General features: G+C 38.6%; 1 gene segment (V, D, J or C); it reads right to left on the bottom strand.

Moving 5' to 3' along the window:
- Nucleotides 1–500: 500 nt before the first annotated feature.
- The window catches only part of LOC116628969, a 53,710-nt gene continuing 33,645 nt past the window's right edge, over nt 501–20,565 (bottom strand). Inside the window, 6 exon segments of the C gene segment in view lie at nt 501–643; nt 2,296–2,343; nt 6,393–6,518; nt 8,238–8,567; nt 15,780–15,829; nt 16,181–16,191. Of these exon segments, the coding sequence occupies nt 501–643; nt 2,296–2,343; nt 6,393–6,518; nt 8,238–8,567; nt 15,780–15,829; nt 16,181–16,191 (708 nt within the window).

Genomic DNA, 20,565 nt, shown 5'->3' on the forward strand with positions numbered 1-20,565 from the left:
GTCATGCTGTCCCTTACGTGGGACTCTCAGTTAGATTGCACCAAATGAAAGAACACAGAAGCAAAAGTAGATTTTTTATTTCTTTTATTGTGCCCATTATGAAAAACAGTAAAGCTTCAGGTAGCAAGGATGGTGGCTTCCAGGTATGTAAAATAAAAGGCTTCCAGGTAATCATCCAAGGGACTGCATGCTTCTGTACTCAGAGGCATGGGGACTGGGTGGCTGAGGAGCTGGTGGACATTAAGGAGAGAGTGGTGCTAAAGCCCCTGTGGCCCCCCGGTCTCACCCCTGAGTCATGGCAGCATTTGTTCTTGCTGTAGAGTGAAAGTTTCTGTTTTCCCAGTGGTTTGTAAACCTGTTCTTAAGTAATGACACGGTAGAAAAAGACACATGTGAACTGAAATAACCCAATCTCAGAAAGGAGCCACACTAGATCACTAGCAGACACTTTTAGGGACAATAGCCAGTGGGAAGAAGTGGAACTTTGGTGCCACCATGTGTTAGGAACTCTTTCCATTGCCATAGAGTGCTGGTCTCCCAAGCAGACAGATGGCGATGATGGTGGAGTAGACCAGGCTCTTCACAAGGAGGAGGAGGTAGGTGTAATAGGCAGAGGTGTTCATGAGTTGCAGCTGCAGAGTGTCTGAAAGAAGCATTTTATTAATTTCATGTGTTGTTCTGAAAGGCTAGGACTTATTAATGGGAGAGAGGTGACAGTATACATTTCTGATGACTTAGTTGAAGTGACACTCACACCAGCACAATGGATAGTAAACACCTACATCACCATCACCACCACCACTACCACCACTGAGACAACTCAGAACCCAGTTTGCAGGTCAAGTAAGTCAAACACCTGTGAAATTCACCTAGAATTTCCAAGGTATTAAAAAGTAAAGTTGTGTTTATAATGAATGAATCCAATGGGAAAAAAGGCATTGGTGATAAATATCTTTTAGCATTTCTTCAACCCCACTGTGTCTCTAAGTAAGAATAAGAGGCACTATCCATTAAGTACAAGCTAAATGTCACTTATTTTGAGAACTTTGTGTGCAAAGCTTAAATCTTATTTAATTTTCCAATAACCTTTGAGATTATAATTTTCATTCCCATTTTACAAATAAACTGGACAGAGAGAGAAGCCATTTGCCTGATTCCATGCAACTAGTAAATACTAGAATCCAGATTTCAATCCCTGCAACACAGCATTTAAGAAGACTTTTGCAGCTGCTCTGTAATTCTGCATCTCCAAGTGCAATAAATACCAACAACTTCAAAATGATGAAGCAAAACTATAAAGTGGGATGAAGATGATAATGAAGAAGATGATGATGATGATGATGATGATTAGAGTCAAGAAGTCCCTTGATATTGAACATGGAGGGTGGATCAGCAGGGCTAGAACCAATGCTCTTCATCATTACCTTTGTTCAAATGGGGAGAAAGAGCCAGGAGCTAGTACTTATGATGTAGCATCTAAATGAGATGCCTATGCATTCTACATTCTACATATGCCATGTAATATCTTCTATAACTGAATTAGGTGGTATTTGTGTCATTTTTGGTGGGTTCAAAAAAATGTAAATAGTTTACCCATACTCATGCAGCTGATAATTAAAAGAATGGAGTTTAAGTCCAGTCTGTGACACTTGAAACCCAGGACTCACATCCCCTCCTGTGTGCACCTGTCTCAGGGCCTTGGCTTTGGGATTTCAGGAAGGATAAAAACTAAGGAAGTACATGAACTCTTGATTCAGATGGTCTGGGATGAAGCCATCGATCTCACTGTGTAGCATGGAGACTTAAATAATTTCTGTTCATTGCCTTCATGTGTAAAATGGGAATAAACTTGGCAGTGACTCTTACGGGAATTAAACAAAACGCACTTACAGGGCAGCAAAACACCTTCTGTACAAGAAGCTCTCAGTGTCAGTTCATGTTATTAACCACCAGCAAGAACAAAGACTTAAAAATACCTAGAAGCAACTTGATATCATGTTTTCCTCAGTCAGTAGAAACAAAGGTCACAGAAGTGAATGAAGTCCATTGTTGAAAGAATTCAGAGCACATCACTGCACCCCTAATTTATAGTCCTCTCACACCCAAACCTGCATTTACTGTGTGAAGAACACTCCTGAGAAATGATGGATTGACTTTAAATATCACTCAATCTATTTTGCAAGATTTAGCCGTTCTGAGGTTTCTCCCTGAAGCCAGGGAAGTTCAAAAGTTATGTTGATCAGGTGGAAAAAATGCTATAGCATAACATAAAGGCAAACATAGACAAAAACTTACTGTTTTCATCATTCAGAGAATCTTTTGTGGAGTTAATAACAGTGAGCTCTAAAAGAAATGAAAACATGTATTACTCAATTGTTCATCTCCTTCTTTGACATTGTCTGGGCTGTGGATAGATGATAGATAGATGACAGATAAATGATGATAGATAGATGATGATAGATAGATAGATAGATGATAGATAGGTAGATAGATAGATGATAAATAGATAACAGTTAGTCAACAGAGAGGACAGCCATTACTAATTTGAGCCCCACAATTCCCGAAATGGTTGGTCTGATTCTGTGTAATTCAGTAGATTCAGTGAGTAAGTTCCTAGTGCTGACTTGGAAATTCCCATGTCCACAGGTTAAAGGTTGCAGTTCTGGGTGTTGAAATGGCACTTGGGTAGGTATGAAGACATGGTTTACTGACTTGTGGTCTTAAACTAAATGAGTACATTTTGAGCCTGTGGTTTTCCTTTTTAACAACCCTGCCTTTTGATCAAACTCTTAGCTTAACTGAGAGATAGGATCAAAATTGAAGGCATTAACACCACTCCCAGCAACTGCTCTGAAGTTCTCACAGTTTCTGTTGTTACTCTAGGTGATATTCACAGGTATTCACCTTTTTGCTTAACCCTCGTGATGTTCCCAGGTTACCACTTCAGTTTTACAATTTTTGAGTTGGTCATTCTCTTCATTCTTTGTGATGTTCCAGTCTTAAAAAGATCATTTGCTTAGAGATTACTGGCTTTGAATTTGCATGCCAAGCTTTTGAGAGAACATAAAACACCAGGCAGATTGCTATGATGCCTATAAACAGGTTAATTCCCCATATTTGGAGTGCTATTTGATGCCATGGTCTCAAGACTCAAAGCAATTAAAGTCAAATAAGTAAGAAAGACCCTGCTGAAGAAGCCCCTCTGTTAAGCCAAGTGGTTTGCACCCTGATCTGATCTTATTGGGTTTTAACTTCCCCAATAGTGTTCATCTGAGTATAGCACATGGTGCTGCCTACAGCACAGATCCAGCCTTGCTCAGCTGAGTCATAATCAAGGGCTATCTTACTTTCAAGAACTGCTTTGGTCAGAGTCTAAGGATTTTTATTGGTTACCCATTGCTTTCGGAGGGATTCTGCAACAATTTTAAGAATGGAGGAGAAAGTCTTGATCATACCTCATTTCCAGCTATCCCTAACCAGGGAAGTAGGGCCAGCCAAAGGAGTGAATCCTGGTGGCTTCTTGGTAGTCCTACTAACTTAGGATATATCTTTAGGGGAGTCAACCAATGAGATGTCTTATTTACCTTGAGAAAAATTAGGACTAGGGTTAGATTTTCTGCTAGCCTGAAATAAAATATTGCTCTAAATTCCAGAGGTTAACCCCCTTGGCAATGACCAGGGAAATATAGGCTATTGCCAGAGTAAAAGAAAAAAGGGAGAAAGGATTTCATATTTAGTTAAAGTATGAAGTCTTGAACCCCTGTTTAGGTGAAAGCAGTCTGTTTGGATGTCAGCTACTTTTCTTACTCTAAATTGATTCAGAAACTCTATGTCTGGGCAGGACCAGGTGTCAGGTGGAGACTTCTGTAGCTGTGAGATGTGTACAAGGTTCAACCTTTAGGTTTTTTTTTTATTTAATTTAATTGTATTATGTTATGTTAGTCACCATACACTACATCATTAGTTTTTGATGTAGTGTTCCAGGATTCACTGTTTCTGTATAACTCCCAGTCCTCCATGCAATACATGCCCTCCTTAATACCCATCACTGGGCTAACCCATCCCCCTACCCCCTCCCCTCTAAAACCCTCAGTTTGTTTCTCAGGGTCCATAGTCTCTCATGGTTCGTCTCCCCCTCTGATTTCCCCCTCTTCATTTTTCCCTTCCTTCTCCTAATGTCCTCCATGCTATTCCTTATGTTCCACAAATAAGTGAAACCATATGATAATTGACTTTCTCTGTTTGACTTATTTCACTTAGCATAATCTCCTCCAGTCCCACCCATGTTGTTGTAAAAGTTGGGTATTCATCCTTTCTGATGGCTGAGTAATATTCCATTGTATATATGGACCACATCTTCTTTATCCATTCGTCTGTTGAAGGGCATCTCGGCTCTTTCCACAGTTTGGCTATTGCAGACATTGTTGCTATAAACATTGGGGTGCATATGGCCCTTCTTTTCACTACATCTGTGTCTTTGGGGTAAATACCCAGGAGTGCAATTGCTGGGTCATAGGGTAGCTCTATTTTTAATTTTTTGAGGAACCTCCACACTGTTTAGTTTTACAGCAGGAGCACTTGGTAAGGTCCCTCATCTACTGGGATGTCGAGGGCTGTCTTCCTCTGATGTTGTGTCTAAAGTACCTAATCACCAGGCTGCAACCTGTGACTGAGAGAATCCTTTTAATTGTGAACTAGGAAGGCTTCCGTAACCTGGTGATGACAGGCTTGAGTGTCAGACATTGGAGACTTACACTAGCTGGTCAGACTAACAGGCGACACAAAGGATGAGCAGGAGGTTGTACACTGAGACAATTCCAGGAACGTTGCAAGATTTTCCTAAAGGCTCCTATGATTTGCCCAGTGAAGTAGGTGCCCTGGTCATTGGAGATCACAGAAGGTGTGCCCCAAGGGGGAAACCCATTTTTAACAGTGTCTTTACCACAGTGCAGGCATCAGGGAAAGGCAGAAAATATACACACAATGACAAGGGAATATTGACAACCCACACTAAGTGGCAGTGGAATGAAATCCAACTGCAGATGTTCAAAGAGTCCAGAGGGAGGAGGCATGAAGCCTCCGGAGAGTAAACAGTTTTTCCCGGACTATGGATCTGACAGGTTAGACATTGATGGTAAACTGTTATGTACTTTTGGGGTCTCCAACGTGATGGTTACCAAGCCAGTTCCTCAAGACACAAAAGAAGCTTTTATGATTTTGCAACTTTGGGCTCACCTGGGTAGCTCAGTCAGTTAAGCATCTGCCTCAGCTCAGGTCCTGATCCCAGGTTGCTGGGATCCAGTCCTGCATCAGATTCCCGGCTCAGCAGGAAGTCTGCTTTTCCTTCTTCCTCTGCCCCCCAACTCGTTATCTCTCTCTCAAATAAATAAAATAAAATCTTTAAAAATAAAGATTTTGCAATTTTGCTACATATCTTTAATCTGGGACTGTAGTTCTTAGGTGAAAAATAAACAGATATATCAGAAAAAAATAATAAATAATATTTAAAAATTAAAAAAAGAAAAATAAACAGGTATATCAGAGAGTGGTGAGCTAATCTCTTTAGAATTTAAGGATACCATTAGTTAAGAATTTGGGCACTGGGTGTTATACAAAAACAATGGATCGTGGATCACCACATCAAAAACTAATGATGTAGTGTATGGTGACTAACATAACATAATAAAATTTAAAAAATTAAAAAAAATAAAAATAGTATACTATTTTTCTGGCATTCATAAAAAAAAAAAAAAAAGAATTTGAGCTTCTCAGAGCCAAAAAACACCTAAAAGGGATGTGTCTGGTATTGAGAACTTTGTGTTTTACAGTGTAGCTCCTTGCACAGGAGTTTTCTTGAGGTTGATGGGTACCTAGTGCTGATACAACCCATTTCCTGACTAACTCATACAATCAAGGGAGTGTTCTTGAGGTAGCAAATGCTTCAGGTAGCAAATGCTCTTACAACCTCTAAATGCTTGACTCATGCCCACCAATTTCTGTGGCTTTTTCCACCTTCCTGTTCCTCTGTTGGCAGTAGCCTTTATCTACACTGAAGACTAAAATTATGTGCACATTAGTGTACAGACAGTAAGAGATGTTACTGAGTTTTGACCACAGGAAGACTCTGTGTGCACCACCACCAATTCTCCTGGAAACTTACTGAGGTTTCCACCTGGGGAACTTGGTCTGAAAGGTTAGGGGCTTGGCTGTGAGCCAACCCTTCTGCCAGTTCAGTTAGACTCTGGGCAAATATACCAGTTCAACAGAGCTCCAGACAAACATGCTAGCATAACACTCTGCCAGCCCAAGCTGGCTTGCCCTGCAAAGCAAAGTCAGTTAGATTAGGAGTTTGAACACAAAGAGAATGGAGCTTAGAACCAAGAAGAACTCACCCACAGCCCCTGGAACAGGCGAGAAGGATTGTGAACTCAAAGGGCTCACAGTTACCACCTCTGTGTTTTGCTTTGTCTCTGAAGGCCCCTGGGAGTCCACTTCGGATTCCATCGCTGCCATCAAATCTGTTAAAGAACAAAAATTCAACTAAGTAAATGTTAAAGATCTAATGGCGCTATTAATCAGTCAATTAATAAATCACACAGCATCCCATCTAGCAAGTAGAGGGGAGCTCAAAAGGATTACAGGAAAGGAAAAGGTTTTAACAATAGAGAGGAAGCAGAAAAAAAGAAAATTCAAAGAATCCATTGTTTTAGGCAAGGTCACCCTCTGGAGGGGAAAGAAAGGGGTGTTTCATGGTGCTGACCACGAAATTCCCATGTTGACTGGCTAAAGGTTACTCTTTTGGGGGGTTAAATTGCACTCATGTTAGGGATTAAGTCTTGGTTTAGTGACTTGAGCCTTAAACTAAGTGGGTTTTCTTCAACACTCTAAGAACACAAAGACTTACTTCAGAAATGTAAACTTGTATATAGAAAGCTCTTCACACGTCTTCTTATGTGCTTGTTCCCCACTGCTTAAAAAGTGCTTGTGAACCACAAAGTACAAACTTGTTCCTTCTTATGGGCCCTCTGGGGCCTTGGTCTGTGATGTTAACGCCAGGACTTGATTTCTGAGTCTAGTGAGTTATTCGATCACAGCAGGGCCAGGGCACTTTAGCCGTCCACCCACACTATCTAAATATGTCCGGCATCTACACCAATTGGGTTCCTTTGGGACACCATGCCTGAATTATGCCTGAATCATGAGTGACACTGAGTGATTAGGAAAAGTGTATTCTCTCTACTGTAGTGATCCTCCTTGGGACAGTAGTTCATCCTGCATGCCTACCAGGCCTGGCACACACTAGGACTGCAATAATGTTTGCTGAGTAGCTTTACCAATGGTAAGAAATACATTCATTGTGTAGTTTCAAAGAACCTTTATACATGCAAGCCTCACCCAGTCTTTACTTACTAAACTTCACCTTTTGCTGATATATAAAATTCAAATCTGAAAAACTCAAGACCATACTAAGACCTCAGTAGCCTAATTACTATTCTGGTTGAGCTATGATTCGGCTCCATCAAATGAACAGCGTTTTTCCCCTATAACTCATTGTTTATGGGTCATACTTTGAGTAGAGCAAAATTGAAGTGAGAAGGATTGTGATGTTCAGAAAAACATTCTTGAAAGATATATAATTGTTCTTATTTCCTGATCAAGTAAAACCATCAAAATTGGACTCTCTGAGAATTTCTTGTATGTGAAGTTGCTAGGTGCTTTCACGTATATTGTTTCATTTAATCCATGAAATTACTATAAAAAACATCACTGTGACATTAATATTTTGGATGATGAAACTGAGGTGAGAAAGGCTAAGTGAATTTGTCTTTCTTTTTTTCTCTGTATGTTCCATAGGCCATACTGTTTTTTTAAAAAAGATTTATTATTTATTTCAAGAGATAGAGAGCACAGGGGGAAGGGACAGAGGGAGACAACCTCAAGAAGATTTCATGCTGAGCATGGGGCCTGACACCGGGCTTGATCTAAAGACCCTGAGATCATGACCTGAGCTGAATGAGGAGTCATGCACAACCAAGTGAGCCACCCAGGTGCCCTCAAAGCCCATACTAGTTTAATTCTGTGGGGAAATAACAGGACATTTATGCTTTCATTAAAGGCAACAACATTAGCGAAAATTTTCTATTTGCTTGTTTTCATTAATACTTGACAGAAAAGGTAAGGTTTTCCCTTTGAAAAAAGGGTTCTAGGAGGTTATATTCATGTTTATATGCACATACCTTTGTTTATTGAAGGAAAAAGAATCTCTTGATTAACCTTTGTTTTATCACTCTCGTGGTTGACGATACATTTGTGTTCTTTATCCATTGACGCTTCAGTCACAGTCAGCCAGCTGAATTTCATGTATGTGTCCTTAGTCTTCATAGTGTCTCCCTGCTGGGATTTCAGAATTGTTTTGCCATCCTTTTCTTGCCAATCTATCTTGATAATGTCAGGGAAAAAACCCTCAAGAAGACAAAGGTATGTTCCAGCCTTATGGATTTTTATTTCAGCAACTGAAGGAAGAAAAATTGTGGGCTTGGGGTAAATGTCTTCATCAGGACTTTTATCTGTTGGAGAAAAAGGAATAACAATTAAACCATAATTGGAGGGTGCCTGGGTGACTCAGTCAGTTAAGCGTCTGCCTTCGAATCAGGTCATGATTCCAGGGTCCTGGGATGGAGCCCTGCATCAGTCTCTCTGCTCAGCGGGGAGCCTGCTTCTCCCTCTCTCTCTGCCTGCCTCGCTGCCTACTTGTGCTCTCTCTCTCTGTCAAATAAATAAATAAAATCTTAAAAAAACATAATTAGAGAAACACAAACATTGTGGGGTTTGGAAACACCCAGCACATAATAAAAGGAAAGAAAGTTCCTATAGAATTAGTGCTTACTGTGGCTTTTCATCCACAGAAGATTATGAGGTGCTTATTTTCTTAATTTCCTTGGGAAAAGAGGGTCTAGAGGTTATGTAACTTGCCCAAAGTCACAGCTATTAAGTGAAAAGCCCTGGATCAAATCATGGAATTTTTTTAAACAATACACACTCACTTGTTTGAGTGGGAATCTATCAAGCTGACCTTTTATTTACAAATAGGGATCTCATGCCCATTTCTGATACTGGAATTCTTCTCCTTGATTTCTGATTCTATAGAACATCTCATTCTCACATCTGAACCACTGCATGAATTTGAGTAGGGCAATGTTTAATGCTGCACCTCCAAATTATTTACAATGCCTGAAATTTAGAAATAAAATGGCCATATTGCCAAAACTTCTATTTTAAAAAAATTATTGATTATTTTCAGAAATTTTCATATAGTAACCCAATCAAGTAATGCAGTGGTCAGAATTTTGTTTTGCTTCAGGAAATGTTCACTAAAAGTACATTTTATATTGGAATTTCATTTGAAGATACCTTGTCTAAGAAGACACCATATTTGACCCTTATCATCTCTCCCCAAATCTGAATCTGCCCTACAAGCCTGCTGAACTTGTAGTACCCCTCAATTTTCTTTCATTTCACCTGCTGAACAAAGTTATATCATCTAATGGTGTCATGTTAACAGTTATAGTCTGGGTTTTTTGCAGACATAATGTCAAATTATATAATGAAACATCATGGTTTTCAAGGGCATGTCACTTGAAGGCTGGAATATTCCTTGGTTATACATTATTATTAATTGATGATTTAAATTATAAATAGAATTCTTTCCAATTTGAGTTCCAACTGAAACACAAATTGTTTACTAATTTTCTCTTTCCAGTTGTTTGGAGTTAGAATAATAATTTCATGGGCCATTTCCTAAGAAAAAAATGAATAGGTTCCTCCTTTGAGAAGAAAGGAAAAAAAATTCTTCAGAATTTTTGCTTGTGCACCAAAGTTCCTGATTTTTATACTCAATGAGTAAGCAAGCAATGATGACTTTTTTATTTATGGTATAAATAAATATTAGGTCATAATGCACTTGTTTTAAGTTTGTACATCTTCCTTATAGTGCAAATAGTATTTTACTAATTATAAGAGTAAGACACAGTATGGGATGCCTGGGTGGCTCAAATGGTTAAGCGTCTGCCTTCGTCTCAGGTCATGATCCCGGGGTCCTGGGATCGAGCCCTGCTTTGGGCTCCCTGCTCAAGTGGGGAGCCTGCTTCTCCCTCTCCCTCTGCCATTCTCTCCACTTGTGCTCTCTGGCTCTATCTCTCTGTCAAATAAATAAATAAAGTCTTAAAAAAAAAAAAGAGTAAGACACAGTATATTTCCTCAACCATATATTTTGTCTTTAATTTAAAAAACATGTTATATAAAGCAAGATTTATTTTTCAGAGTACATGGTATTTACAGAATTTTTGCCTCTAGTCAATACATTAGAGAATCTAGTTTTCATCTTAAAAAGTTCGGTTTTTCATAGGAATACTTCTGATTCATCATAGTAAGGAACTTGAAAATCAAATCATGAGTTGGAAAAATCAGGATGGCAAGACATTATGCTTACCTCCTGTCACTTTTACTTAGCTAGAGCTCTGAAGTTTCATTCTTTTCAGAATAGAAGGTATCTTGAACTTCCATAACTTTCTCAATGTGATAGTTAACTAAGCATTAAATAGTATTATTGATTATATATGATCGGTGCCTATATTTTATGGAATTATATTACATGCTTTTTTTTTACCTTTTTTTTTAAACATTTTATTTATTTGACAGAGAGAGACACAGCAAGAGAGGGAACACAAGCAGGGGGAGTGGGAGAGGGAGAAGCAGGCTTCCCGCTGAGCAGGGAGCCGAATGTGGGACTCAATCCCAGGACCCTGAGATCATGACCTGAGCCGAAGGCAGACGCTTAACGACTGAGCCACCCAGGCACCCTACCATTCCTTTTTTTTTTTTAGGATTTTATTTATTTATTTTAGAGAGAGAGTGGTGGGGGAGAGGCAGAACAAGAAGGAGAGTAAGAATCCTGAGCAGGCTCCACACTCAGCCTGGAGCCCAACATGGAGTTCAAGGCTCAATCCCACTACTCTGAGATCATGACCAGATGCTTAATCGGAGAGCCACCCAGGTGCTCCACAACATTCTTTTTAAAACTTATTAAGAGTGTTTTTTATGGCCAAATCATTTCATTAATTTATAAAACAGAAACCGTTTTACAAAATAAATAAATTTTCCCAATACATTTATAATATTCATAATCAAAAAAATTTTCAGGTAAATTGCCTGAGTTGTATATATTTGATGACTATGAAGCAGTATGAATTCTATATAAATTAACCAAATGCAATGACATTTTCAATTAAGTATGGTATTTCAGATCTGCATATTAATATTGATTCAAAATTCCTCTTTTATTTTTCTTATTTTTATTAAAAAATACTTAAAACTATTTCTTATGTAAATATGAATTTCAAATTTATGACATTTCTAAATATATTTAAAAGTACTAACTGTATCCCTAACTATATTCCAAAGCATTTTCTAAATAAAATTTAAAATTTTGTTTTTCTACTAAATACCAGTGTGAAGCCCAACTTGTTACTGTTAGACATGATATCAATTAAGATAAAGGATTAAGATTTAAGTACATACAAAACTTAAAAATACCAAAAAAAAAATTTGTGCCAAATTAGGGAAAAGTCCATTAAACAAATACCTCTAAATTCAAGGTTTTTGTATATCAGTGGACAGTAAGGTAACTTTCCACTAGAGTGGTTAGAAGTAGAGCTGAATCCTCTGGAGAATTTCTGCTCTGTCAATACAGTTGGCTACAAACCACTCTCCATAATGGATACAATTCTCCCTTTAGGTTAAAAATGGGGCAACACCGTTTTACCATCAGAAAAGGCAATGTGTCAACTCACACAACTTATCTATCATGATCAAGTTTCTTCTTGGGCCAAATGCTTTCAAGACAATTACACATGTCGTGCATGAGCACTTCATGCAAGTCCACACAGACACAAGGGCAGATCCTATTACAGTGTTTGCACAATGTTGGCTATGCTGACCTTTACTGGAAGGATTGGTATCAAATCTCTTCTAAGATTTCCACATCTAAACATGCTATGAAAATGAGAGATTATAATTATAATTATCATTACCATTATTAGCAATTTGTTTGTGATGATTTTGCGCTCCAACATCACATTTTAATCTCATGAGACCAAACCTTCTCTTACTAATAAGAATGCAGTATTTGGGGATAACAATTGGACCTATGTCAATCGAGCATCAAGATTCATTCCTTCGTTTGCACCTCTCTTTGCTCTACTATGTCTGGAATTCTCTGAACCATGATCACTGAAAATGTGTCTTTCACACAACAGTTATTAGGGAATCACTTGTCTTATCTTATCCAATGCCTTTCCAGTGTTAAGAAAATCAAATGGAAGCTAGTAAAGCCCAGTAATAGGGGGTCACTTCATGGAACTGATTCACTTGTACTGTCCAAAGCAAATGGCACTTTTCCTACCGACAGCACAATCTATGAGCATTCCAAGCTCTCCTCAGAAATTTCTACCTCAAACTGACTTTGTTCCAGCTCATGTCCAAAGTTTGGCTTCAAACATCTACAGTGGGCCTTCATGGTGGAATGATTAAATCAATGGCCGGTTGCCTTGACATCCAAGCCTCCTATTGTCATGTTAGATCACTAGACACTCACCTGCCTGACCAAGTCTGCTGAAGGTCATCATTTGTGAATGACATTAAATGTCATGGTGCCCATAGTAATAATGCAGTGGTAACATGAAACATGTTTGTTAAAGACCATTTCTTCCATTTTCTAAAATGGATGTGGAAGGCACTGCTCACTCTTTCACTTCACATTGCTCCTAAAGGATTCATGCATTGAAGTCTTTTTCTCATTTTAAGGTGGGAAAAACATATTTGAAAATTAGGTGTGCTTCATTTTCTCAGTTAATAAAAAGTATGTACTCCATTACATTTTCCCCTTACCTTTGAACATAAAATTTTACCCTATGCTTCGTGCTAGATAATCACAGGCCTTTTTTCTTCTGTTTTCATTTCCTTAGTGCTTTTGGTCTTCTATTTTTGTTTCATTGTCTAACTGTCCTTGCATATTTTATTTTAGGTCTCCTCAAATAGATTTTGGAAATAGGCAGTATAAATAAATGAGAAATAGTTTGTGCATTAGAGCTTGTTTCTTTTTCTGCCCCAGAACTTGATAGTTTAGTAAGGTCTACCTCAAAGTTGACATGAAAAATGAGAGAAGATATTTGCAAATCCCACTCTGTGATATAAATGCAAAACATTCAGAATTCAAACACACTGAATTCAGAATTCAGAATTCAAACACACTGAAATGCCAGAACATAAGATGAAGCTTTTGTTCCCCAAATTATGCCTCATAAAACAGAGTTTCCCCTATGTTTCAGTTTGGGCAATCTCTCATTTTAAAAGATGCTCTTCTAATACTCTACTTTGATTGAAAAATACGCTTGGACAAGATATCAACCTGAAATAAACTCAACTAAAGCCAGTTTAGAGGTCGCACCGGTAAAAAAAAAAAATAAATAAAGAAGTTTAATATGGATTTGGTAAATATTACCTGGCACTAAAGTCTCTATACTTTATGCTTACATTGTACATATACAGAATGACAGAATAAATGAAAAAAAAAATGCTTTTATTTTGTAAGTGGATAAATGTCTGTTCCAATAAAATATCCAAAGACATCATCATAAAATATCCCCAGACACTCAGACCCTAACTAAGATGACTCAGAAATTTGCTCTAAAGTATACATTTTATTTTATTTTTTTTAAAGATTTATTTATTTATTTATTTGAGAGAGAGAGAGCATGAGAGGGAGGAGGGTCAGAGGGAGAAGCAGACTCCCCACTGAGCAGGGAGCCCCATGCGGGACTCGATTCCAGGACTCCGGGATCGGAGGCAGTTGCTTAACCAACTGAGCCACCCAGGCGCCCCTAAAGTATACATTTTAGATGCATGTGAAGAATCTGAACAAAATTTTTAATAAAATATGAGGTTAAAAAAAACAGTATTTCTCAAGTGATATTTGTAATAATACAATTTTTAATTTGTAGGTATAATCCAATGAAGATATAAACTATTAAAAGTGAATATTTGAGGGGCACCTGGGTGGCTCAGTCTGTTAAGCATCTGACTTTGGCTCAGGTCATGATCCCAGCATCCTGGATGGAGCCCACCACATTGGGCTCGCTGCTCATCTGGGAGTCTGTTTCTCCTTCTCTCTCTGCCTCTCCCCCAGCTCCTGTGCACTCTCTCTCTCTCTCTCTCTCGCATGCATGTTCTCTCTCTCTCAAATAAATAAAAAATAAAATGTCTTATTAAAAAAGTGAATACTTGACTTTTTATGTATATTAGTATAATTCTATATATTCAATTATAAAACATCTCCCTTGTTTATATCCAGACGTTTCCACTGAAAAGGGAGAGATCAACTTATGTTGAGGTTAACAATATATGAGGTAATGCTTACTACATTCTACTCATTTTTAGAAACATGTAACAATGAGTCTTAGAAATTGAAAGTATTCTGCAAATACTGACCAATTATTCTTAAGTGACCTGTAGACTAGATCATAATTAATACAATTTTCTGTACTCCTGATTTAAAAAGAACTCCACTGAGTGATAATTGGAATTTGTAGAACTGACTTTTTTAATGAATTACTACATCCCAACCTATGCAGTAGATATTACCATATTTAATTTCATTTAGTTCTACAACATCCGTGTGAGATGGCTGTTACCTTGACAGAATGATGGATGGAAATATAGCAAATGTTAACAGAATAAGTGTCACTATAAATTTTTAATACTTTATTTTTTCTCTTTTCCAATTTTTCCCTAATGGGCATGTATTATTTCTATACTGTTAAGAGAGCAATAACCAGTGAATCAAAATTTATTGGCTGAAGGATGATTACACAGAAAGTAAAACATCCAGAATGTGACACATTTTTCTCTGCACCACACTCTCCTTTAAAAAAAATTTCAGGACCTCATGAATTACATCTGTGTCACCATTATTTAATTAGATTGCTAGGATTTATATTGCAGTCAGTTGGGGGGGAAATGCAACTAGAAAGTTACTTTTCAATTTATGAATTCATGCATGCCTATGATCACAACCAGAAAGACACCAAAATATATCACTCCATTCACTTTTCCAATGTTTCCCCAGCCTTGTGAAGATTCTCTGAAAATATTTGACTAGATTCTATAGGGTAGAAACATCCCTGTGAGATGTTCTCCCTCATCCGGGCCAAATTTCATCCCTAAGGCTAATGAAGAATGAACAAATTTACTAGTCTGAATTTGGAAAAAACAAACCCAGCTTACGACATTCCTGGATACATTTATGCAGTTAAATATGTCGATACCTAATACGAATTGCCTTCAGACAAAATGGCAAGTTTATCAATTTTTTGTTCATTCTTTTCCTGTGGTTATTTTTTGGAATCTAATAAATAAGATACACAAATTTCTTTACAAATGTTTCAACACAGAAATCCCTAAGGGATTAACAGCTCCACCCTGTAGGGACCCCCAGTTGCTCTAGCTAGTTAGCTCCTTGTTAATCTCCTCCATTCTAGCTCAGGCAGCAGCTACCTCCTAGGACTAGGACAGAGTCAACTACCTCTCCAAGTAACCCACTGTTATTTATGACCAAACTGGGACGAAATCCTAGAATTCTGAGCCAGTACCAGCACCTAGCCTGCCCTCCCTGCATCACCTACCTCGTCTCCCTACCTTAAGGGAAGAATTAAAACATATTTTACCTGTAATCCTGAGCAATGTGCCAGGACCAAACACTTTGTCATTCCACCAGCTATTCCATGTACACTGTCTGAAAAGCTTTTACAGAAATCTCCCTGTGTGCCTCTTTTAAAATTGTGTCCATATTTTTCCAATATTTATATAAATATATATAAATAGACACTGCTAACATTAAACAAAGATAAATCTCAAGTAAAATCACATTAGATATGAATGTAGTCAAGAATGGATGAACTGACCCCTCTCTGCCTGGACAGCTTGGGTCTGTCTTTCCCATCTCACATGCATTGGAGAGTCTAATTTTACCTTTTCTCACCATGTTCCTGAAACTTCTAAATCTTTTTTCTTAAAAGGTTTTCATGTGTCATATCAGTTCTTTTCCTAGAGTGTAATTTACAGTTACTACTTCTGTGACTTTAACAGAGGAACAAAAATAGACATAATATATTTTAATATTTAAGATATGAATGTTCAATATTTTATAGGTATTTTTTTATTTCTACACATTGAAGGGTAGACATCTGGTTTGATTTTAACATAAGTTCTTTCCAGATTTCAGTCCTCACTGATACTAGAACAGATGAGTTGTTACAGAGTGTGAAATATTAATGATGATCTTTTAACCCATTTATTCCTGAAAGACTGTTCCTTTGAACTTGAAATTACCCTATCAAGTTCCAGGATATGGACTTACAATTCTGAGCTGCCCATCAGAGGATCCTGCTTGGTTTGCTCTCCCTGCAGCTGTCCCAGCCGGAGTGCAAAGGCAGCTCTGAGTTCTGCAGGTGAGTCCTGCATGTAGTACAACTGCTCCCGTTCTTCTGCCAGCTTCCATATTTCCAGCAAATTTGATGCCAATACAGAAAGACTGAATTGAATGGTAACAAAAGGACTTGCAGTTTATAGAAATACCCTAAGAATCACATTGTGAGAATTTAATAAATGAATATTCAACATGACTTACTTGAAGTCTTGGGGGGGAAGAGAGGCAATTTTAATGCCATGATTAGAAGCAGAAGCATTGTTTTCTGCATGAGGAGTCATACAAATTATGAGCTATTACTATTAAACATTCAACTACATAGTCTATTTAAAAGGTCAGACTACAAAAGACTGTATATTCAGAATAAAAGTATGGCTTAATGTTTCTTTTTTTTTTTTTTTTTTTTTTTTCTTTTTAAAGATTTTATTTATTTGACAGAGAGAGAGACAGCGAGAGCAGGAACACAAGCAGGGGGAGTGGGAGAGGGAGAAGCAGGCTTCCCGCCGAGCAGGGAGCCCGATGTGGGACTCGATCCCGGAACCCCAGGATCGTGACCTGAGCCGAAGGCAGACGCTTAACGACTGAGCCACCCAGGCGCCCAGGCTTAATGTTTCTAATAGCATATAATGGTATAGACCATGCATTATGGAACAAACAAGGAACTATTTGGTCCCAAACTTTGGCATAGTAACTAGCCATGTGAATGTAAGCAAATAACTGAACTCTAAGCCTCAGTTTCCCCATCAGTGAAATTGGAATAAGAAAATTTCCTGTATAGTGCTCTTAAGGATTGAGATAAGGCACAGAAACTAGGCAGTATGGTATCTGACTCTCAATAAATATTAGCTAATAGTATTATTGTCTTCAATCAGATGGTTTTGGGCCCTTTATCAAATTTTCCACTAAACAAATATATAGATTTTATAAGCAATAAGTATTTATTATATAAATTAAGAAAGCAAAAGAGCTCATGAATCCAACATTCTATGTGTCTGGCAACCGCAGGCCAAAATACATGGGGGTCAATCAAGCTGCAATCTAGAATACTTATCCACTAGGCTACAAGCTTTTTGAGTGTTGGGACTGTGTCTTGTGTACCCTTTTACCTCTAGCTTTCATCATAGAAACTGTCTTCAATAAATGAAAAAACAAGGATGTAAAACCATGCTGACAGCTTCTTTTCATGGATTCTGGAACTGAAATAGTTTACTGAGCTCACAAATTCCATTAAACTGGACCATCTCTAGGCAATATCACAAGAGCCGCAATAGCTCAGTTTTTGACTAAATTGAGCCTACCCACCAAGAAACTAGAGTAATAATAAGATGATGTTCTATAGTCATCTACTGTAAGAGTTAAATTTTTTGCACTGCTCTTAAAGATGAAATCAAAAGCAATCATACAGTTTTTATGGGTTATTACAGAAAGGAACACTGTTCATTAAGAAAGGAGCACTATTAATACAACAGGTACTTCATCAAAGTGTTTCTCACTTAAAAGGCCACCTACATGAATATCATCTTGAATGAATAACTTACACAAACATATCACAGACAAGGTCACAGAAATATTTTAATTTCAGGCCTGCATCTATGCTTTTATGTACATATTTTCTAAAAGTAGAATTTCAATCTGCTTGCAAGCAGGGAAGTAAATAAACCATTTACAAAGTAGTTTTGTTTCATATATAGCGACGAGTAGCTGCAAAATTGCTGTCCAAATGCTAAGTTGATTCTACATTGTTTTTTCTAAAAAGCATCTCTCAGTTTTTTATTCACAGGATATAAAAAGAACTAAGTTACTTACCAGGAGGAGTTACTATGAACTTAGTTCCTTCTACAAATATCTTGATCCAGCCTGGTTAGAGGTTATCACACTAGCTAGAGCTTCTACAAAAATGTAAGCCTTCTCCTGAGGTTCATGTCAGGGCCAGCAGGTAGAAACCTTGTACTGGCAATTTGATCTTTTGAGGTCATTAAAAGTCCTTGAATATAGGCTTCATGGCATCTGATATTTTATGTTCCTCAGATTAATTGATCCAAATGTCTGTTTTGATGGAGGCAGCAATCATGGAAAACTGCGGATAGAAAATGGATATGATGAGAGCAAAGAAAAAGAAAAAGAAAGAGAGAGAGAGGAAAGAAGGAGGGAGCGAAGGAAGAAGGATGGAAGGAAGACAGGAAGGAAGGAGGGAAGGAAGGAAGAAGGAAAGGGTGGAAGGAGGGAAGGAAGGAAGGAATAGAGAGGCAAGGGATAGAGAGGGAAGGGAGGGAGGGAGAGAGAGAGAAAGAAAGGGAGAAAGAAAGAAAGTGAAAGAAAAAACAAAAGAAAGAAAAAGAAGATCAGGACTAACTGGTCATCCAATGACTTTTCTAAATTACCAGAAACAGTGTTCAGAGAATTAAGAGATTTTGATTTCCAGGTGCTCAAGTATGTGAAACTGCTCAGAGATGCATCAAAGGAAACCTCTTCTGTTCTCACAAACATCAGGCCTACTGTGTCAGCAGTTTAGGATTGTATTTCTGAAGACAATACTCTTCACTAACTGAAAAAGCGAACATGCCAATAGAAATATACTTGAGAAATGTGAACAATGGTCTCCACTTTTTAGTAAGCCACTTTTGCCATTTGACAACACAAATTTTTTTCAGGGAAAGCAAAATGAAAAAATACTTTCTGAGATGACTATATTTTCCTAGAATAAAAGGAGAAATTTGTAGAATTCTATCTCCCACAGAAAAATAGATTCCTTATTAAAACTCAACTTGGGAATGCTCACAAATACCAGGGGTTTTCTGTATTTTTAAAAATACTTCCCAGCGTCGGGGCACCTGGGTGGCTCGGTCGTTAGGCATCTGCCTTCGGCTCAGGTCATGGTTCCAGGATCCTGGGATCAAGCCCTGCCTCGGGCTCTCTGCTCGGCAGGAAGCCTGCTTCTTCCTCTCCCACTCCCCCTGCTTGTGTTCCCTCTCTCGCTGTGTCTCTCTCTGTCAAATAAATAAATAAAAATTAAAAAAAAAAATACTTCCCAGTGTCATATTTATTCTCTTTTGTAACTGCTATCTTTACAACAGGAAAACATCTGCATTTCTACTTTACAGCTGTCTCTTTTTAAATAAATTGTGCAAAAAGACTTTGCCATCACAAAAAAATAAATAAATAAAAAATAAAACTCAACTTGGAAAACAAACCCAGTTCTTTGATATGTTGAAAGAAGAAGCCTCTTGGAAGCTATTCTGTGATCTTTGGAAAAGCAGCTGTAGCCCTGCCTCTGTGGTTAACTAGCTTTGGACAAGGCATTTGCCATCCCTGGACCCCCACATCCCATTTGTTGTGTGGGCATTGATTGGGCTACGTATGTCCAAAGGGCCCTTCCTGTTCCAACAGCTTATGAACCTGTGATTAAGAGTAGGAAAGGGGGAGGGAGGAGCAAGATGGCAGAGGAGTAGGAGACCTAAATTTCGTCTGGTCCCAGGAATTCAGCTAGAGTGCTATCAAACACTTCTGAACACCTACGAACACAACAGGAGATCGAAGAAAAGAATAGCAGCAACTCTCTGAACAGAAAAGCGACCACTTTCTGGAAGGTAGGACGTGCGGAGAAGTGAATCGGAGGCGAAATTCAGAAGATAGATGGTGGGGGAGGGGGCTTCCGTCGGCTGCTTCTGGCAAGTGCTAGAGCCGCGGAGCACAAAATCGGAAATTTTAGAAGTCGGCTCTGCTGAGGGACGTCGCTCCAGTGGCTAAGTGGGGGGTGGAACCCTCGTGGGACAGTGTGGTCTCAGGACCCTCGGGGTCACAGAAAGACCGGGGGTGCCTGAGTGCGGCAGAGCTCCCAGGTATCGGAGCGGGGAAGCCGGCTGCAGAGACGGAGCCCAGGTGCGGGCTCTCAGCTCCGGGTTGCCATAAACCGTGATCCACAGCACAGTCGGGCCACTGCTGCTCCAGCAGGGACCCAACAAGCGGCAGATCCGGGGAGATTCCCCTTCCACCCCTGGGGGGAGTGGCATGGGAGTGCACCGCAG

The sequence above is a fragment of the Phoca vitulina genome, unplaced genomic scaffold (genome assembly GCF_004348235.1).
Source record: "Phoca vitulina isolate PV1807 unplaced genomic scaffold, GSC_HSeal_1.0 scaffold159, whole genome shotgun sequence".
NCBI classification, from domain to species: domain Eukaryota; kingdom Metazoa; phylum Chordata; class Mammalia; order Carnivora; family Phocidae; genus Phoca; species Phoca vitulina.